The 21,240-nt window shown below is 45.0% G+C and overlaps 1 protein-coding gene across 1 annotated transcript in view; it reads right to left on the bottom strand.

Annotated features, from left to right (window-relative positions):
* Positions 1–21,240, bottom strand: part of TRAPPC3L (trafficking protein particle complex 3 like) — a 101,281-nt gene that overhangs the window by 43,214 nt on the left and 36,827 nt on the right. Inside the window, exon 2 of the mRNA XM_033938414.1 lies at positions 18,865–18,962. Coding sequence (XP_033794305.1) covers positions 18,865–18,962 — 98 coding nt within the window. The remainder of the gene's footprint in view (positions 1–18,864; positions 18,963–21,240) is intronic.

Raw genomic sequence — 21,240 nt, 5'->3', positions numbered from 1 at the left:
AAGGCATGAAGCCGGCAACAGCATCGAATTTTAAACGCTGCTGCTGCCCGAAGAAGCCAGGCCTTAAGCACAAAGCTGGGGGGGAGGGTTTTAAAAGGTATTGCGGCATCGACAGTGGTGGTGGGGGGAGGGGGTTGAAAAGCCATCGTTTAAAAACTTATTTTAAAATGCTGTCCGGGTTTGGCCACCGCAGCCTGCAGCAGCCGACAGCCACCACGGTCGACATCCGACTCGGGCCGCCACGGTCGACATCCGCTTCTGGGGGAAGGAGAGAGAGAGCTTTGCGCGCATGCGCACTCCTACCTGCGGTGCCCTACAGCTCACAGCCCGTTACATTAATGGGTGCTAGAGTAGATGTCTGTCTCTCTTTTGTTTTTTTAATTTGTCTCTCTCTCCTTGGACGCTGTCATTCTTTCTGTCTGTGTCTTTCCCTGGACCCCTGTCTGTCTATCTTTATTTCTATCTATCCTTTATTTCTGTCTATCCTCTTCCCTCAATCCTGCTTGTGGCCTTTTTTCTTTCTCCTCCCCACTTCCTTCCAACGTCTGCTCCCCCTGTCCTCCACACTTCCATGCGGTGTGTCTCCCTCTCTCTACCCCTTCCATCTACTGTTCACCCTCTATCTTGCCCCTCTCTTCTCTTTCCATCCAGTGTCCGCCCTCTCTCTCTCTGTTCCATATGGCCTCTCTCCATCTCCTTCCTTTTCCCTTGGTCTGGCATACCTTCCTCCTTCCCTCCAAGCCATTTTCTCCCCCTCTGCTCCCTTTCCTCATTTAACTACTTCATTGGTCAGCAGCAGCATTCACAATTCATTGCTGTTGCTGGCTTCAGGTCTTTCTCTCTGGCCGGTCCTGTCTTCATGAAATCAGGAAGTAGGCAGGACCGGCCAGAGAGGAAGGCAGCAACAGCAGCGAATTGTAAACGCTGCTGCTGCCTGAAGCACCCAAGGCAGAAGCTTCTCTCCCCTCCCAGCCCAACCCCCGCTGACTTTGCGACCCTCCCGGCGAGATGACTTTAATAGCAAACCTCCCTCCAGCGTTGGCAGCCGCAGCACGCTAAACAGGCTGCTTCGCGGCTTTCTTCTGCCGTTGAGTCCCTCTGTTGCGTCATTGATGACGTCATCAGTGACGCATCAGAGGGACTCAACTGCAGGAGAAAGCCCGAAGCAGCCTGTTTAGCGTGATGCGGCTGCCAACGCTGGAGGGAGGTTTGTGGCTGTAGGTGCACAACCGGTATGTCCCTCCCCCTCCAGTACGTGTGCAGCACTTTGCGCGGCGCATCCTCCCACGATCCTGGGTCGGCCACAGCGCTCCAGTGTGGGCCCTAACCACACATCCGGTCTCCTGCCTGCCACGGACCTACGATCGGCTGGTGACGTACTAGCGCGCATGCGCACTCCTTCGGCCACAGACCTACACGCACGGAACACGCAAATAGGAGTGCACATGCGCGGCTAGCTCTTTATTATATTAGATGAGGTCTCATCAGAGTCTTATAGACAGGCATCAGTACCTCCTTTTTCCTACTGCCCATACCTCTCCCTAACATCTTTCTAGCTTTCGCATCACCTTTTCAATCTGTTTGGCCACCTTAAGATCATCACATACAATCACACCCAAATCCCGCTCTTCCATTGTGCACATAAGTTCTTCACCCCCTAAACTGTACCGTTCCCTGTGGTTTTTGCTGTCCAAATGCATAACCTTGCATTTCTTAGCATTAAATTTTATCATTAAGTTTCAGACCATTCTTCAAGTTTCACCAGATCTTTCTTCATGTTATTCACACCATCTGACATGTCTACTCTATTGCAGATTTTGGTATCATCTGCAAAGAGGCAAATCTTACCCGACAACCCTTCAGCAATATCATTTGTAAAAATGTTAAAAAGTACAGGCCCAAGAACAGACCCTTAAGGCACACTACTGGTAACATCCCTTTCCTCAGAGTGATCTCCATAGATCACTACCCTCTGTCACCTTCCACTCAACCAGTTCCTGACCCAGCCCATCACTTTGTGACCCATCCTAAAGGCACTCAATTTATTTATTAGACGTCTGTGTGGAACACTATCAAAGGCTTTGCTAAAATCTAAACACACCATAGTAACATAGTAACATAGTAGATGACGGCAGATAAAGACCCGAATGGTCCATCCAGTCTGCTCAACCTGATTCAATTTTAATTTTTTTTTTTAATTAATTTTTTCTTCTTAGCTATTTCTGGGCAAGAATCCAAAGCTTTACCCGGTACTGTGCTTGGGTTCCAACTGCCAAAATCTCTGTTAAGACTTACTCCAGCCCATCTACACCCTCCCAGCCATTGAAGCCCTCCCCTGCCCATCCTCCACCAAACGGCCATACACAGACACAGACCGTGCAAGTCTGCCCAGTAACTGGCCTTGGTTCAGTATTTAATATTATTTTCTGATTCTAAATCTTCTGTGTTCATCCCACGCTTCTTTGAACTCAGTCACAGTTTTACTCTCCACCACCTCTCTCGGGAGCGCATTCCAGGCATCCACTACCCTCTCCGTAAAGTAGAATTTCCTAACATTGCCCCTGAATCTACCACCCCTCAACCTCAAATTATGTCCTCTGGTTTTACCATTTTCCTTTCTCTGGAAAAAATTTTGTTCTACGTTAATACCCTTTAAGTATTTGAACGTCTGAATCATATCTCCCCTGTCTCTCCTTTCCTCTAGGGTATACATATTCAGGGCTTCCAGTCTCTCCTCATATGTCTTCTGGCGCAAGCCTCCTATCATTTTTGTCGCCCTCCTCTGGACCGCCTCAAGACTTCTTACGTCTTTCGCCAGATACGGTCTCCAAAACTGAACACAATACTCCAAGTGGGGCCTCACCAACGACCTGTACAGGGGCATCAACACCTTCTTCCTTCTACTGGCTGTGCCTCTCTTTATACAGCCCATCATCCTTCTGGCACTGCCAGAATGCCCTTCCAAATTTTATTAAACTTGAAAAAGACATCACTTCTTTTAAAAAAATTTTAAAAACATATTTATTTCAAGATGCATTTGATTTATGATAAACATATTCCAATTTCCTGCATTTTTATAATAATCAACTAAAATTTTTTACATATCTATCCCATTCTTACCTAATGTGCTTCCCGTTTTATGTAATTTCACTAAATATTACAATTGTAACTTTTTCCCCTCTTACCCACTCATTCATGTTGTAACCGGGTCTGTGGCCTGAACGAGCCTCCACAGCACCTCACAGTGGTTACACACACAACAACACCTGCGTGTGACCCGGCTTGGAGTCACCCTGCAGGCATGGACTGACACCAAGAGTAAAAGCAAAAATAAACCACAATTCTTCAGCATGAACAGTAAAAGAAAATTCAGGTTTTATTTTCCTCAACGTAATAAGGGCAGGCTTATTAGAAGTCCTACTCCAAAACAGGTAAGTGATATCTTCAGTCCAAGTTCACTAAGAAGAGTAATGCACAGTCCAAACATAAAATAAAAGCAAAAAAAAAAAAAAATACTTTTTCCTTTTTTTTCTTCACCCAACTGGGTTTTATGTTTTCTTTAGCTCTCAATTAATCCTGCTACTAAACAGGGCAATTTAGTTCCTTCCAAACACTGAATAATACAATAGGGTTTAAGGCACTGGCTGCCCTATTGTTAGTGTTTCAAAGAAGCCTCTGACAGCCAAGCCTTGCACTGTCAGGATAAGGAGAGTGCCTCAGGTTTGCTTTACTTTTCAGCATATAACAGCTTCAAATTTCCCTCCCAGATTATAGCAAACCTCTCCCTCAGTTCAGGCACTATCAGCTTCAACCAAAATGCAAAACAGTAAAAAAAAAGAAAGTCCTCCAAGGTTCAGCTTCATTCAAACAGTCTCTCAAACAAAGAAAGCTGAACAAAATGCACTCACTGTTTCTTCAATGGTTAGCAGGTACAGCTGGTGGATAAACCAACTTCCATGGCTTCCTCAGCCAAGCTCATTTCTTCTGGCAGGTTATTAGTCTCCATAGAAAGTTCCAGCTCAGCTACCGATTCTGCCAGGATATCTCCAGCCTCTTGCACCTCCATGGGTGTAACTGGTTCGCTCTTGCCTGGCCCAAGGAGACTCTCAGGGAGGAAAGGTCCCAACCTTCTCCCTAACCTGCTTCCTTGCTTGTACACAGCTGCTGGTTTTATATAGATTGGGCCACGCCCTAGCCTGGCTGATTCAGCAGTCCTCAAGGCAGCTCTAGAGCTCCTCCTGTGGTGCCCTGGATATTGCTGGTCTAGGGAACTATTGGGAAACTCAGGCTCCCTCTGGTGGTCAGTCTGAGAATCAGCCAGATCCTCACTAGGACAGCTTTTAGACACTCCTTTCCGGGTTTTACCGGGAGTCTTAATAGGCACCCTATCTGGAACCAGGGCAGGCACGAAGTCTGTCTGGTTACATACCCCCTCCCTTAAATGATGCTTATCCTTATAAGCATGGGGTCTACTCGAATTTTCAGGGATGCGTGACAGAGCATCAACATTAGTATTCAGACTCCCTGGGCGATGAACCACAGAGAATCTGAAAGTTTGTAAGGTTAAGTACCAGCGAGTAAGGCGAGCGTTGTTGTTCCGCATGGTACCTAACCATTTAAGAGCTGCATGGTCAGTTACTAACGTAAAGTGCTTTTCTCCTAGATAGTGTTCAAGTGTCTGCATGGCCCACTTTGCAGCTAAGCACTCTAGTTCTACCACTGCATAATTTCTCTCGTTGGGATGTAACTTACGGCTCAGATATAGGACAGGGTGCTCTATGCCCTGACTCTCCTGGCTGAGTACCGCTCCCAATCCACATCCAGATGCGTCTGTCTGAAGGACAAGGGGCTTGCTGAAATCAATAGCTGCCAACACCGGCTGTTTACACAGACTATCCCTCAAATCCATAAACGCTTTCACCCCTTCCTCCTCCCAGTGCAACGCATCCGGAACGTCTTTTCTTAACATATTGGTAAGAGGGGTGGCCCTAGTGGCAAAGCTAGGTATAAATCTCCTATAATACCCCAATAGGCCTAAAAACCCTCGCAATTGTTTTTTTGTGCCAGGACGAGGATACTCCTGGATACACTTTACCTTATCTATCAAAGGTTTTACCTGTCCGCGGCCCACTGTGTATCCCAAGTACCTGACCTCTCGCTGGCCCAGAAAACACTTTTTCGGGTTAACAGTGAAGCCTGCCTTCCTTAAAGCTTCCAACACTGCTCCAACATGCTCTACATGAGATTGCCACGAAGATGAGTATATTACCACATCATCCAGGTAGGCCTCAGCGTAAGCATGGTGACCCCTTAAGACTTCATTTACTGCCCGCTGACAAGTTGCAGCTGCACCATGCAGTCCGAACGGCATGCGGGTGAATTGGTATAGCCCATACGGGGTGCTAAAGGCAGTTTTGGGTTTAGCACTATGGGTCAACGGAATCTGCCAATACCCTTTAGTCAGGTCGATAGTGGAAAGATACTGTGCCTGACCTAATTTATCAAGTAATTCGTCTACTCTTGGCATGGGAAAAGCATCGAATTGTGACACCTCGTTGACCTGTCTAAAATCGATGCAAAACCTAGGAGATCCATCTGCCTTTGGAACGATCACTATGGGGCTGCACCAGGGGCTTTGTGAAGGCTCAATAACCCCTAGGGAGAGCATTTCTTGAACTAGTTCACAAACCAGCTTCTTCTTTTCCTCCGAGAGGCGGTAAGGCCTCACTCGGACTATTTTACCCGGACTGGTAATGATGTCGTGTGTAACCCCCTTAGTACGTCCCGGGACCGATGAAAATACATCGGAGAATTGGTCAACAAGTGTCTGTACTTGACGAGACTGTGAGGCAGACAACTCTTTTCCTACATTCACTTTTTCAGCCTGTCCCAAGTCCGCTATCTGGGGCCCTAGATCGTCCTCCTGACAGCGCTGAGCTATAAGAGCTAAGGCTTCCCTATCCTTCCAGGCCTTTAGAAGGTTGACGTGATACGTTTGTACCCGACCTTGCTCCTCCTTAACTCTATAACTTAATGGACCAGCCCTCCCAATAATCGTGGCGGGACCCTTCCAATGGGCTAGAAATTTATGAGGGTCTGAGGGCACCAATATTAATACCCTGTCCCCTATCGAGAATTGGCGTTCTTTAGCTCCCCGGTCATAATAGACTTTTTGCTTTTTCTGAGCCCACTCAAGGTTTTCCCGTCCCAATTTGGACACTTGTGCCAGACTTTTCTTCAACTGAGACAGGTAAGAAATAATATTTGTTCCTGTCTCTTCAGGAGGGTCCCAACCCTCCTTAATCACATCCAGAAGTCCCCTGGGTGTCCGCCCATATAATAATTCAAAGGGACTAACCCCCAGGGAATCCTGTACCTTCTCCCTAGCAGCAAACAGCACAAAAGGGAGGAACAGATCCCAATCTCTCAAATTGTCTTCCAATCCCTTCTTTAACATATGCTTTAGGGATTGATTAAACCTCTCGACTAACCCATTGGCCTGAGGGTGATAAGCAGATGTTCGGATATGTCTCACCCCAAGTCCTTTCCAGAATTCCTCCATTTCCCTGGACAAAAAGTTGCTTCCCCGATCAGAAAGAACTTCCCTCGGAAAACCTATGGTCGAGAATAACCCCATGAGTTCCTTCATCAATACCCCCGAGGTAGTCTTTCGCAAAGGAAAAGCCCAAGGAAATCTGGTGGCCACGTCCATTACCACAAAAATAAATTGGTACCCCCTTGGGGTCTTTTCCAATGGTCCTACAATGTCCATGGCTAACCGCGAGAGAGGTTCTTCCACTACAGGTATAGGGACAAGAGGTGCCCGTGCAGGTTTGCTCAAAGCCAGCCTTTGGCAGGTGGGACAAGATTTACAAAAACCCTCAATTTCTTGCCTCCACCCAGGCCAGTAGAACCTCCGCTGTACCTGTACCTGTGTGGCCTGAATCCCTTTATGTCCTGCGAGGGGTGAGTCATGGGCAGTTTGTAAGATGGCCTTCCTAAATCCCTTGGGAACCACTAACTGTTCCCCTCCTCCGTCCTGGTCTGAAGTGCCAGCTCTTTCTTTATACAGGAGGCCACGTATAACTCTCAAGCCTGATCCAGCGGATTGGGGTCCTGTAGCTTGAAGCCACAGTTCCCTCAATGAAGGATCAGCCTTCTGTTCTTGGGCAAACGTGGGGAAGGTATTGCTAATTTCCTGCGGAAGACTGGGAAATTCTTTCCTTCGCTCAGTTTGTCTAAGATTCTGTGCCCTCTGCTGTTGCTGTCTTCTTTTCTGTGCTCTGGAGGCCCTAGCCTGTGTCTGCGCCGCCGGTCTAATCACTCCTTTTTTAAAGGGAAAAACTTTTCCCAACGGGGTCTCAGGCTCCAGGCTAGGCCTTCCTTGAGAACGGGTGTTAACCAACCCCTGCTTAGTTTGCAAACAGTCCTCTAACCCGGCCCAATCCTGACCCAACACTATTTCATAGGGGACCCCGGGAATCAAGGCCATCGGAACCTTGTATACACGGTCCTTATGCAGGAGAGTAGTTGGCCTAAGAGTATAGTGAGCACTGTCTCCGTGGATGCATTTGATCACCACTTTGCCTGCCCCAAATGACTCTTTTTCCCCAGGGAAGATCCTTTTCCAGAATGGAACAGCCATCATGGACTGATCTGCCCCTGTATCCACCAACGCCTTCACCACCTGGCCCCCTACTGATACATTGACGAGGTATTTAACCTCACCCCCGTTTCCTGGAGCCTTTGAACCTAACATGCTCTGATGGGCCGTTGGTTCTTTCTCCTTGTAAACCTGGGCCTGCTTATTTGGAACCCTGGTTTTAACTTCAGGGTAAGAGACCCTACAAAACTGTTGTGTGTGTCCCTGCTTTCCACACCTGTAACACCTTCTGTCCCCACCCTGAGTGTTAGGTTTAGGACTTGGACCACAGGGATCCTTAACCTGCGGCTTCTTACCCCAACCTTCGCCTAACTCCCGTGGGTTCGATCTAGGTGTGTGGTGAGCTAAGGGACTCATATTCTCTCCTGAAGGTTCTTGGCCATCTATAAATGCTTCAGCCACTTCCAGAACTTGTCCTAAAGTCTTGCAGTTCTGTCTCTTAATCCAGGACCTGATGTTCTTTGGGACAGCTTCTAAAAGTTGTTCCCTCACTATTTCTGTGAATAAGGCCCTGGCATCATTCAGAACTGGCTGCAGCCATTTTTCAGCCAGTTTGGTGACACGCTGAAGCAACGCTTTAGGCCGTTCTGTATGAAGCATTGTGGTTGCCCTGAACTTTTGTCTGTAGTGTTCTGTGGTGAAGCCTAAGAAATCCAATATATGGGCTTTTACTACAGGGTAGCTATTGGCAAGCTCGGGCCCTAGGGTCTGGAATGCCGCTAGAGTCTCCCCGGCCAGGCAAGGCAACAACCGGTACACCCATTGCTCTGGAGACCATCCAGCAGCCACAGCAATTCTTTCAAAAGAATTAAGAAAATCGTCCGGTGCATCCCCAGGTGCTATCTTGCATAAGTTTAAATGCGATAAAAGATTAGGTCCTACCGGCGCTGGAACAGATACAGCTGGTAATGTCTGTCCTGCAGGATGTATAGCAGTCTTTTGAAGAATTTGTGAAAATGCTTTGGCCTGGTCCTGCATTGTGGAAATCAGTTCCCCATGTTGCCGCATCATTGCTTCCTGATTCGCCTGCCAGCGTTCCTCGCTTGACTTCAGGATGGATTTCAAATCATCACACTGGCGCTGCCGCTCGCCGGCAAGTGTGGCTAGGATCTGGGCCTGCTCCATCCCGATCACCTAAAACAAACAACAAGAGAAGAGAACCCAAGTGTGGCCGCTTGGAAAGTTTTGTTCCTCCCCTTTACCAGACCCCCCAGTCTAGGTACTCTTACCGATAGCACTGGTGAGTCTGCGCCTTTGGTGTTTAGGCCTCCTTGGCCTCCAGTCGTTCTCCGCACGGCTTGCCCCTCTGAAACTCCTGGAACTCGGTTCTGGAACTCTGGTCCGGTTCTTTCCACCTCCGAACTCCAACTGACTCCTCGCCGCACTTCTCCACAGGATATGCTGTAGTCTTTTTTCCTGCTTCCGCCTTCCGGTGGGAAACTCCTCCTCCGAATAGGTAACAGGAACCTCCTCCAATAAAGTACTCCAACAAAAATTAGGATTTTTCAAACAAACAATTGGTCAATAGTTCAATAGTCCAATTACCAAAAATAAAGGATAGTCAAATATGCCTTTCCAGCACAAGTTCAAAATGGCACCAACAAAAATTTTTTTTTTTTTTTTTTTTCAAAATTGCAGTACCTTGGTGTCGCCTGCAGGAGGTGCACTATCCCACTCCTGATACCAAATATGTGTAACCGGGTCTGTGGCCTGAACGAGCCTCCACAGCACCTCACAGTGGTTACACACACAACAACACCTGCGTGTGACCCGGCCTGGAGTCACCCTGCAGGCATGGACTGACACCAAGAGTAAAAGCAAAAATAAACCACAATTCTTCAGCATGAACAGTAAAAGAAAATTCAGGTTTTATTTTCCTCAACGTAATAAGGGCAGGCTTATTAGAAGTCCTACTCCAAAACAGGTAAGTGATATCTTCAGTCCAAGTTCACTAAGAAGAGTAATGCACAGTCCAAACATAAAATAAAAGCAAAAAAAAAAAAAAAATACTTTTTCCTTTTTTTTCTTCACCCAACTGGGTTTTATGTTTTCTTTAGCTCTCAATTAATCCTGCTACTAAACAGGGCAATTTAGTTCCTTCCAAACACTGAATAATACAATAGGGTTTAAGGCACTGGCTGCCCTATTGTTAGTGTTTCAAAGAAGCCTCTGACAGCCAAGCCTTGCACTGTCAGGATAAGGAGAGTGCCTCAGGTTTGCTTTACTTTTCAGCATATAACAGCTTCAAATTTCCCTCCCAGATTATAGCAAACCTCTCCCTCAGTTCAGGCACTATCAGCTTCAACCAAAATGCAAAACAGTAAAAAAAAAGAAAGTCCTCCAAGGTTCAGCTTCATTCAAACAGTCTCTCAAACAAAGAAAGCTGAACAAAATGCACTCACTGTTTCTTCAATGGTTAGCAGGTACAGCTGGTGGATAAACCAACTTCCATGGCTTCCTCAGCCAAGCTCATTTCTTCTGGCAGGTTATTAGTCTCCATAGGAAGTTCCAGCTCAGCTACCGATTCTGCCAGGATATCTCCAGCCTCTTGCACCTCCATGGGTGTAACTGGTTCGCTCTTGCCTGGCCCAAGGAGACTCTCAGGGAGGAAAGGTCCCAACCTTCTCCCTAACCTGCTTCCTTGCTTGTACACAGCTGCTGGTTTTATATAGATTGGGCCACGCCCTAGCCTGGCTGATTCAGCAGTCCTCAAGGCAGCTCTAGAGCTCCTCCTGTGGTGCCCTGGATATTGCTGGTCTAGGGAACTATTGGGAAACTCAGGCTCCCTCTGGTGGTCAGTCTGAGAATCAGCCAGATCCTCACTAGGACAGCTTTTAGACACTCCTTTCCGGGTTTTACCGGGAGTCTTAATAGGCACCCTATCTGGAACCAGGGCAGGCACGAAGTCTGTCTGGTTACAATGTATGTCCAAATCCTCTGTCTAATGTCTTGTCCCACCATATTAAATGTATTACCAAAATCTGTTGGTTTTTAATTTGTACATCGCTTAGATATTGTAATAAGCGATCCATCAAATGTAAATAAACTTGAACTTGAAACTTTATCGCCTTTAGATCTTCGGACACTATCACCCCAAGGTCCCTCTCTCCGTCCGTGCATATCAGATTCTCACCTCCCAGCATATATTGTTCTTTCCAATTATTAATCCCCAAATGCATTACTTTGCATTTCTTTGCATTGAATTTTAGTTGCCAGGCATTAGACCATTCCTCTAACTTTTGCAGATCCTTTTTCATATTTTCCACTCCCTCTTCGGTGTCTACTCTGTTACAAATCTTGGTATCATCTGCAAAAAGGCACACTTTTCCTTCTAACCCTTCAGCAATGTCACTCACAAACATATTGAACAGGATTGGCCCCAGCACCGAACCCTGAGGGACTCCACTAGTCACCTTTCCTTCCTTCGAGCGACTTCTATTAACCACCACCCTCTGGCGTTTGTCCGATAGCCAGTTTCTGACCCAGTTCACCACTTAGGGTCCTAACTTCAGCCCTTCAAGTTTGTTCAACAGCCTCCTATGAGGAACTGTATCAAAGGCTTTGCTGAAATCCAAGTAAATTACATCTAGCATATGTCCTCGATCCAGCTCTCTGGTCACCCAATCAAAAAATTCAATCAGGTTCGTTTGGCACGATTTACCTTTTGTAAAGCCATGTTGCCTCGGATCCTGTAACCCATTAGATTCAAGGAAGTACACTATCCTTTCTTTCAGCAAAACTTCCATTATTTTTCCAACAACTGAAGTGAGGCTCACCGGCCTGTAGTTTCCTGCTTCATCCCTGTGACCACTTTTATGAATAGGGACCACATCCGCTCTCCTCCAATCCCCAGGAATCACTCCCGTCTCCAGAGATTTGTTGAACAAGTCTTTAATAGGACTCGCCAGAACCTCTCTGAGCTCCCTTAGTATCCTGGGATGGATCCCGTCTGGTCCCATCGCTTTGTCCACCTTCAGTTTTTCCAGTTGCTCATAAACATCCTCCTCCGTGAACGGCGCAGAATCTACTCCATTTTCTCGTGTAACTTTGTCAGACAATCTCGATCCTTCTCCAGGATTTTCTTCTGTGAACACGGAACAGAAGTATTTGTTTAGCACATTTGCTTTCTCCTCATCACTCTCCACATATTTGTTCCCAGCATCTTTTAGCCTAGCAATTCCATTTTTTATCTTCCTTCTTTCACTAATATATCTGAAAAAATTTTTATCTCCCTTTTTTACATTTTTAGCCATTTGTTCTTCCGCCTGTGCCTTCGCCAAACGTATCTCTCTCTTGGCTTCTTTCAGTTTCACCCTGTAGTCCTTTCTGCTCTCCTCTTCTTGGCTTTTTTATATTTCATGAACGCCAACTCTTTCGCCTTTATTTTCTCAGCCACTAGGTTGGAGAACCATATCGGCTTCCTTTTTCTCTTGTTTTTATTGATTTTCTTCACATAAAGGTCCGTAGCCATTTTTATCGCTTCTTTCAGGTTTGACCACTGTCTTTCCACTTCTCTTATGTCCTCCCATCCTAACACCTCTTTCTTCAGGAACTTTCCCATTGCATTAAAGTCCGTACGTTTGAAGTCTACGACTTTAAGTATCGTGCGGCCGCTCTCTACTTTAGCCGTTATATCAAACCAAACCGTTTGATGATCGCTACTTCCCAGGTGAGCACCCACTCGAACATTAGAGATGGAAAACCTCTCATACGCTGAGAGATTGGAGAAACTGGGTCTCTTTTCCCTGGAGAAGAGGAGACTTAGAGGGGATATGATAGAGACTTATAAGATCATGAAGGGCATAGAGAGAGCAGAGAAGGACAGATTCTTCAAACTTTCGAAAAATAAAAGAACAAGAGGACACTTGGAAAAGTTGAAAAGGGACAGATTTAAAACGAATGCTAGGAAGTTCTTCTTTACCCAACGAGTGGTGGACACCTGGAATGCGCTTCCAGAGGGCGTAATAGGGCAGAGTACAGTACATGGGTTTAAGAAAGGATTGGACAATTTCCTGCTGGAAAAGGGGATAGAGGGGTATAAATAGAGGATTACTGCACAGGTCCTGGACCTGTTGGGCCGCCGCATGAGCGGACTGTTGGGCATGATGGACCTCAGGTCTGACCCAGCAGAGGCATTGCTTATGTTCTTATGTTCTCTCCATTTGTGAGGACCAGATCCAATATCGCTTTTTCCCTTGTGGGTTCCATCACCATTTGTCTGAGCAGAGCCTCTTGAAAGGCATCCACAATCTCCCTACTACTTTCCGATTCTGCAGACGGAACATTCCAGTCCGCATCCGGCAGGTTGAAATCTCCCAACAGCAGAACCTCCTCTTTCCTTCCAAACTTTTGGATATCCACAATCAGATCCTTATCAATTTGCTGTGATTGAGTCGGAGGTCTGTAGACTACACCCACGTAGATAGAAGTTCCATCTTCTCTTTTCAGAGCAATCCATATCGCTTCTTCCTCTCCCCAGGTCCCTTGCATTTCAGTCGCTTGGATATTGATCTTTACATAGAGAGCTACTCCTCCACCTTTATGACCATCTCTGTCCTTCATAAAAAGATTATATCCCGGTATGTTTGCATCCCATCCATGTGATTCACTGAACCATGTCTCTGTGATAGCAACAATATCTAGATCTGCCTCTAACATCAGGGCTTGCAGATCATGAACTTTGCTGCTTAGACTGCGAGCATTTGTGGTCATCGCTTTCCAGCTATTTTTCAGCAATAATCTCCTTTTTCGTATGGATTTTTGTGTCATTTCTCTTTCCGTTGCAATACTAAGAAATGAGTTGCTGATATTGCTTACGTTGCAGCCTTTACTACTATCACATCTTTTCTTTTTTAAGGGGATGGTCTCTATAATTGTCCTTTGTACATACACCACCCCCACATCTAGTGCATATCCTCTATCCAATTCTCTGGTCACCCAGTCAAAGAAATTGATCAGGTTTGTCTGACAAGACCTACCTCTAGTGAATCCATGTTGCCTCCGGTCCTGTAATCCACAGGATTCCAGAAACTGGAGTAGATTCTGCACCGTTCACAGAGGCGAATGTTTATGAGCAACTTGAAAAACTGAAGGTGGACAAAGCATTGGGACCAGAAGGGATCCATCTCAGGATACTGAGGGAGTTCAGAGAGGTTCTAGTGGGTCCTATTAAACACTTGTTCAACAAATCTCTGGAGACGGGAGTAATTTCTGGGGATTGGAGGAGAGCGGATGTGGTCCCTATTCATAAAAGTGGTCACAGGGATGAAGCAGGAAACTACAGGCCGGTGAGCCTCACTTCAGTTGTTGGAAAAATAATGGAAGTGTTGCTGAAAGAAAGGATAGTGTACTTCCTTGAATCTAATGGGTTACAGGATCCGAGGCAACATGGCTTTACAAAAGGTAAATCGTGCCAAACAAACCTGATTGAATTTTTTGATTGGTGACCAGAGAGCTGGATCGAGGACATATGCTAGATGTAATTTACTGGGATTTCAGCAAAGCCTTTGATACAGTTCCTCATAGGAGGCTGTTGAACAAACTTGAAGGGCTGAAGTTAGGACCCAAAGTGGTGAACTGGGTTAGAAACTGGCTGTCGGACAGACACCAGAGAGTGTTGGTTAATGGAAGTCGCTCAAAGGAAGGAAACATAAGAACATAAGCGTTGCCTCTGCTGAGTCCATCTCGCCCAGCAGTCCGCACCTGCGGTGGCCCCCAGGTCCATGATCTGTAAGTGATCTTTTACCTAAAACATTTTATTCCCTATTCAATTTATATCCTGTATAGTAACCATCTAACTATACCCTTTAATCCCCTTTTCCTTCAGGAAATCATCCAATCCCTTTTTGAAACCCAAAATCATACTCTGTCCTACCACCTCCTCTGGAAACACATTCCAGGCATCCACCACCTTTTGAGTGAAGAAGAACTTCCTAGCGTTTGTTCTGAAACTGCCACCTTTCAGTTTTTTTGAATGCCCTCTTGTTTTTGTTGCCCCCGCTAGTCTGAAGAATCTGTTCCTCTCCACCTTCAAGATCTTATAAGTTTCTATCATGTCCCCTCTAAGTCTCTGCTTTTCCAGGGAAAAGAGCTCCAGCTTCTCTAGCCTTTCCGCATATGGAAGGTTTTCCATACCCTTTGTCATCCTTGTTGCTCTTCTCTGGACCCTCTCGAGTATCGCCATATCCTTCTTAAGGTACGGCGACCAGTATTGAACGCAGTACTCCAGTTGCGGGCGTACCATCGCCTGATACAGTGGCAGGATAACTTCCTTCATTCTGGTCGTAATACCTTTTTTGATAATGCCCAACAGGTGAGTAGTGGAGTCCCTCAGGGTTCGGTGCTGGGGTCAATTGTGTTCAATATGTTTGTGAGTGACATTGCTGAAGGGTTAGAAGGAAAAGTTTGGTCGCTAGTGCTGTTTAGCACTTTTCTACATCGGGACAGGCAGTCCCGCTGCTGCCCGACCCAGCCAGCTGAGAGGGTCCTTGGGAGGATCCTTAAGCACGGTCCAGCCGCGAGGGAGTCTGTCACTATTGCTGTTTAGCACTTTTCTACATCGGGACAGGCAGTCCCGCTGCTGCCCGACCCAGGCAGCTGAGAGGGTCCTTGGGAGGATCCTTAAACACCGGTCCAGCCACGGTACGCGGCCCGCGGTCGTGAGCCCCGGGTCGTGAGCTGAAGGGGCCTGCCCCTTTTGAGCCCCTTCGAAGCCCAAGAGGAGTAGGGAGTAGGGTTATCGACTTTTCAATATGGGCAAGAGGAAGGCCAAAGCAATACCATCTGCTGGAACAACGGGCCCGATGGATCGCCATCTTATGGTTCCCATTTTGCCACATTCTGAAGAACAGGTAACTCCTAATATTCAAGCTGTCTCTTTATCCTCTGGGGAACCAACACCACCTCCTCAACCATCATATTCTTCACGGTTAGAAGAATCTCCTTCCTTTTTTAAGGAAGGAATAACTTCTTCTTCCCCTCAATTATCTTTATTATCTGGACTGGAGGTTTCAGGACAATCCTTGGGGCAAGCTAAAGAACTAATCCCAGTACAGATGATTACTGGGCAAGGCTCGGACGTTCCCCCCAGGGATAAAGTGATCACTCTAAATGATGTTTGGCTTAGCATTAACAGAATAGAGTCATCTTTACAAAAAACCATTTTGAATTTATGTCAATTTTCATCTGATGCAATAGTAAAAATCAAAGAGCAAGATATTAAAATTGTAAAAACAGCTGTGAAGTTTGAAAAGCTAGATCAGGCAGTAGGTACTTTACAAGCTAGTGCTGTTTCCAATATAAAGGATAGTATGATGATACATGCTAAATTAGAAAAAAATGGAAAACTCTATCAGGGCTAAAAATCTTCGATTGTTAAATTTCCCAATCACACATTATCTATCCCCGATGGAGCTCTTGAGAATGTATTTGAAGGAGATATTACATTATACTAAAGTGGAGACTTCTGAGGTTGATAACCTCTATTACATCTCAAGAGACTCCAAGGAAAGGGCAGATGAAGGTGAAATGGATAAAATAGTGTCACCTGATAGTTTGAATGTATCACAGTTTTTGGAGTCATCTAAAGACATAATAGATAAGCGAGCAACTCTTTTCGTGACCTTCAAGACAGAGCTTGAAAAACAAGATATCTTAAAATTATATATTTTGAAAAAACAAGAGATGTTTTGTGGTCAATGGGTGATAATTTTCCCAGATGTCTCCAGAAAAACTCAGTTTAAAAGGAACCAGTTCCTTCAGCTAAAGCCTAAGGTTTTGGCAGTTGGAGCTACTTTCTTTTTGAAATTCCCATGCAAATGCCTTATTTCATATGGAAGTGATAAATATGTGTTTTATGATCCAGTCCAGTTGGAAGATTTTATTAAAGAGAAACCTTTGTTGAAAGTTTAATTTCTAATACTGACTTTATTTTTGAAGGATGATGTATAATATATATAAATGCCATTTGCCTGTCCCTAGATAGTAGACAGATAGATTTGATCTTTTATTTTTTTTTAATACTGGCGACCAGTGATAATGTGAACTAGGACACGGTTGATTAATTGCCTTATATATTTTGTTGTTCTTTATATGGAATTTGTATTTTAGTGGTCATTCATGAATATTTATTATTAAGTCATTGTAACGAATAATCAAATAAATAAAGAAAAAAAAAAAAAGAACGAAAAGTTTGTCTTTTAGCAGATGATACCAAGATTTGTAACAGAGTAGACACTGAAGAGGGAGTGGAAAATATGAAAAAGCATCTGCAAAAGTTAGAGGAATGGTCTAATGCCTGGCAACTAAAATTCAATGCAAAGAAATGCAGAGTAATGCATTTGGGGATTAATAATTGGAAGGAACAATATATGCTGGGAGGTGAGAATCTGATATGCACGGACGGGGAGAGGGACCTTGGGTGATAGTGTCCAAAGATCTAAAGGCGATAAAGCAGTGCCAGAAGGATGATGGGCTGTATAAAGAGAGGCACAGCCAGTAGAAGGAAGAAGGTGTTGATGCCCCTGTACAGGTCGTTGGTGAGGCCCCACTTGGAGTATTGTGTTCAGTTTTGGAGACCGTATCTGGCGAATGACGTAAAAAGACTTGAAGAGGTCCAGAGGAGGGCGACGAAAATGATAGGAGGCTTGCGCCAGAAGACGTATGAGGCCAGACTAGAAACCCTGAATATATATACCCTAGAGGAAAGAAGGGACATAAAAACATAGGAAATGCCGCTGCTGGGTCAGACCAGTGGTCCATCATGCCCAGCAGTCTGCTCACGCGGCGGCCATTTGGTCAAAGACCAGCGCCCTAACTGAGACTAGCCCTACCAGCGTATGTCCTTGTTCAGCAGGAACTTGTGTAACTTTGTCTTGAATCCTTGGAGGGTGTTTTCCCCTATGACAAACTCCGGGAGATATGATTCAGATGTTCAAATACTTGAAGGGTATTAACATAGAACAAAATCGTTTCCAGAGGAAGGAAAATGGTAAAACCAGAGGACATAATTTGAGGTTGAGGGGTGGTAGATTCAAGAGCAATATTAGGAAATTCTACTTTATGGTGGTGGTGGATGCCTGGAATGTGCTCCCGAGAGAGGTGGTGGAGAGGAAAATGGTGACAGAGTTCAAAGAAGTGTGGGATGAACACAGAGGATCTAGAATCAGAAAATAATAGTAAATATTGAACTAAGGCCATTACTGGGCAGACTTTCATGGTCTATGTCTGTCTGTATATGGCTATTTGGGAGAGGATGGGCTGGAGAGGGCTTCAATGGCTGGGAGGGTGTAGATGGGCTGCAATGAGTTTTGAAGGAGATTTCAGAATTTGGACCCAAGCACAGTACCAGGTAGAGCTTTGGATTCTTGCCCAGAAATAGCTAAGAAGAAAAATTTTAAAAAATTTAAATTGAATCAGGTTGGGCAGACTGGATGGACCATTCGGGTCTTTATCTGCCGTATTCTACTATGTTACTATGTTAAAAGCGTTTCCATTAATTTGCTTACCATAGAAGTCAGACTTATCAGCCTATAATTCCCTACTTCCACTTTTGTGGCGATCCGCCCTTCTCCAGTCTCCCGGTACCACTCCCGACTCTAGAAACTCATTGAAAAGGTCAGTCAGCGGAGCTACCAGAACTTCCCTAAGTTCCTTCAGCACCTTCAGATGTATGCCATCCGGCCCCATCACTTTGTCTACCTTTATTTTAGCTAGCTCCTCACGAACACAACCCTCTGAAAATCGATCAGGGTCTATTACTCATCCATCCGTATTCACGTTTGTCTTCTGCAGTCCCGCTCCCGGCACTTCAGCCGTGAACACAACAGAAATATTTGTTAAGCAATTCAGCCTTTTCTTTATCAGCTTCTACATATTCCTTTATTAGCTTCTACATATTCCTCCCCTTCACCTTTTAGTCTCACAATGCTACTTTTGCACTTCTTTCTATCACTAATATATCTAAAAATATGTCGTCTCCCTGTTTGCCTGATCAAAGGTGGTGCAATAAACATAAACATTCTTTGAATCCCAATCTAGATGGGCATGACACCAGAATTCAGATCTGTTGAAGATGTGATTCCTTATGACCAAAGGGAATTAAGAAATATTATCAAGAAAAAATTGCTGATTCCTACAATATAATCAATGAATAAACCATTCATAATATGAAACAGATGTTAAAATAAAGCAATTCCACTTACATCTGGTCTAGATATTTATTGACATCTTCATCAGCTTCGTGATCCTTGCATAGCTGAGCTACCAAAGCTCCATGGGTTAGCACAAACAGTTCTTTACTCTGAAAAAATGCAGTGTTGTTCAATTTTATATTATTTTCCTCTTAAAACACAAGAGTCTCAACACATTCATCAGGATTGTCATATGAACTGATTTTGACATAGATTATTTCTTCCTGCTCTGCTGTTATGAGAAACAAGTTAACTTTGAGAAGGAAATGTTCAGACTGACTGAGGGGCTTGCAAGCAAGACAGGTTCAAAGGGAAACTCATACAGCTGCTAGACTTCTGGGGATTGTTTAGCCTGTACATTTTGAAGGTGTGAAATATATAGAGCAGGGTTTCTCAACACGTGGTACGCGTAACCCTAGGGGTACACAAGCCAATTGTAGGGGGTATGTGGTGTGAGTCTCCCACCCCCTTTCCTCTAGCGGCATGCCCCCTCCGCAGAAGAGCCTTCATGTCCAAATGCTTGGGAAGGTCCCGTCAGCTCCACCTACTTTGACATGTTTGCTTAAGAGGGGTGGTACCAACAGGGCTTCACAAGCTATAGACTCAAAGGCTCTGCCTCAGTTAAGCTAGCATCAGTGCTGGGCCTTGTATAGACTCCGAACTCCCTGACAGGAGGGTGGCAGAAGACGGAGGGCTCTTCATCGCTGGAGTTAGCGTGGTGTTGCCCGGACTGTGGGGCCACCCTGGCTGACCCGGAAGGCGGAGGGAATGTACACAAATTTGATTGAGTGACCCTTTTATATTTGTTTTTACCATTGGTTGCCATTTCAATACAGATCATAATTAAAATGATTAACCCTTGTTCATAGAGCATTACATACAGATATTTCATCTTATTTAGCACTAGCTAATCACCCAGCATTGCCCAGATATTAGAGAATGACACGGTGACAAAATTCATCACCGTTCCCGTCCCCGCGGATAACCGCGGGAAACCATCTTCATGTCATTCTTTAAGGAGAGAGGGAAAAATCAGAGTATGAATGGCAACAACCACTGACCCACATGCTTTGCTTTGAAGAATGCTGGTGTAGAAGGACTGAGGTTGAAATAGACACTAGAAAATGACATGGGATTATTTCCCGCGGTTATCCGCGGGGACGGGAACGGTGATGAATTTTGTCATCGTGTCATTCTCTACCAGATATCTTAATCCCGAATATCCTAATCTCAGCAGCAAGAATGGCCCTCTCTATGTCTCAGCGAGCCCAAAAACTATGGATTAGACATTTATCTTTCATATCCTGTAGTCGGGCCTCACACTGTTGTACTATCTCTGAAGCTCTAGATGTAGCAGCTCTCTTTTTCATATCCTGAAGTTAGGCCTTATGATGCTGGACTGTCTTTGAAGCTCTAGATGTAGCTTTGATTACATTAAGTTTCCTTGGAGGCATTGTTTCAGCAATTACAGCACAGTATAGTGTGACATCATTCCCAAGCTTCACACAATTGGTCAAAGCAATATCTATCTTTTTCGATAATTCTTTACATGTCATCCCCCTTCCCACCCCCCACAGTGTTTGTTCCCAGAGAGTAAGTGATATGTATACCAAGTTTGGTTGAAATCTTATGCATTTCGGAGTTATGCTGGAAATACATACATACATACATCTGATTTTATATATATATATATATATATGTATATGATCTTGCCTTATGTACTTGGAAAGGCTCTTAGGACTACCAGTGCACATAGATTGATTGTACACCTGCTTTCTCATAATGCATGACTGGAATCTACCAGAGAGAAAGCATTTTTTGATTGGTTCCATTTTTGTGGAATAAGCTTCCAGTGGCCATCAGAGCAGAAAGTTATTATAAAATATTTAAGAGTTTTTTGAAACCATATTACCGGGGCTGGCTCATTCTATGGTCTAGGTGAGGCACTGGCTTAGGCACTGTTGAAAGGGATAGATGCCTAACTGAGTTTTTGGTACCCTGTATCACCTGCACTCTAAGCCAGTGACTCATCTGGTCAAGCAAGGTAGGGGGGGGTAGTGGTAAAGATTTATAAGGGGGTGCAGCAGATGAGCCCTCAAAATATAAGGTCGTGGCCCCACAATGCACCATAGGTCCTAGGTTCAGCACCTTCAGAGGAGGTTCAGCAGGAAGTGAAATTAATGACAATGACAGCCTAGAGTCACGAACATATAGGGCAATACCTCCACCTTTCTGCCCCACTCTATCTCTTCTGTTCCGTTTGTATCCCTGCAGTACTGTATCCCATTTGTTTTAGTCATTCCACCAGGTTTCCGTTATGCCAATGATTTCCAGTTCGTCGTTTTTCGCTATTGCTTCTAATTCTCCCATTTTGTTTCTCAAACTTCT

This window comes from Geotrypetes seraphini, chromosome 3, assembly GCF_902459505.1.
Source record: "Geotrypetes seraphini chromosome 3, aGeoSer1.1, whole genome shotgun sequence".
Classification (NCBI taxonomy): Eukaryota; Metazoa; Chordata; class Amphibia; order Gymnophiona; family Dermophiidae; genus Geotrypetes; species Geotrypetes seraphini.
Note: the sequence above shows the minus strand (reverse complement) of the source record. Positions and strands in the feature narration are given on the sequence as shown.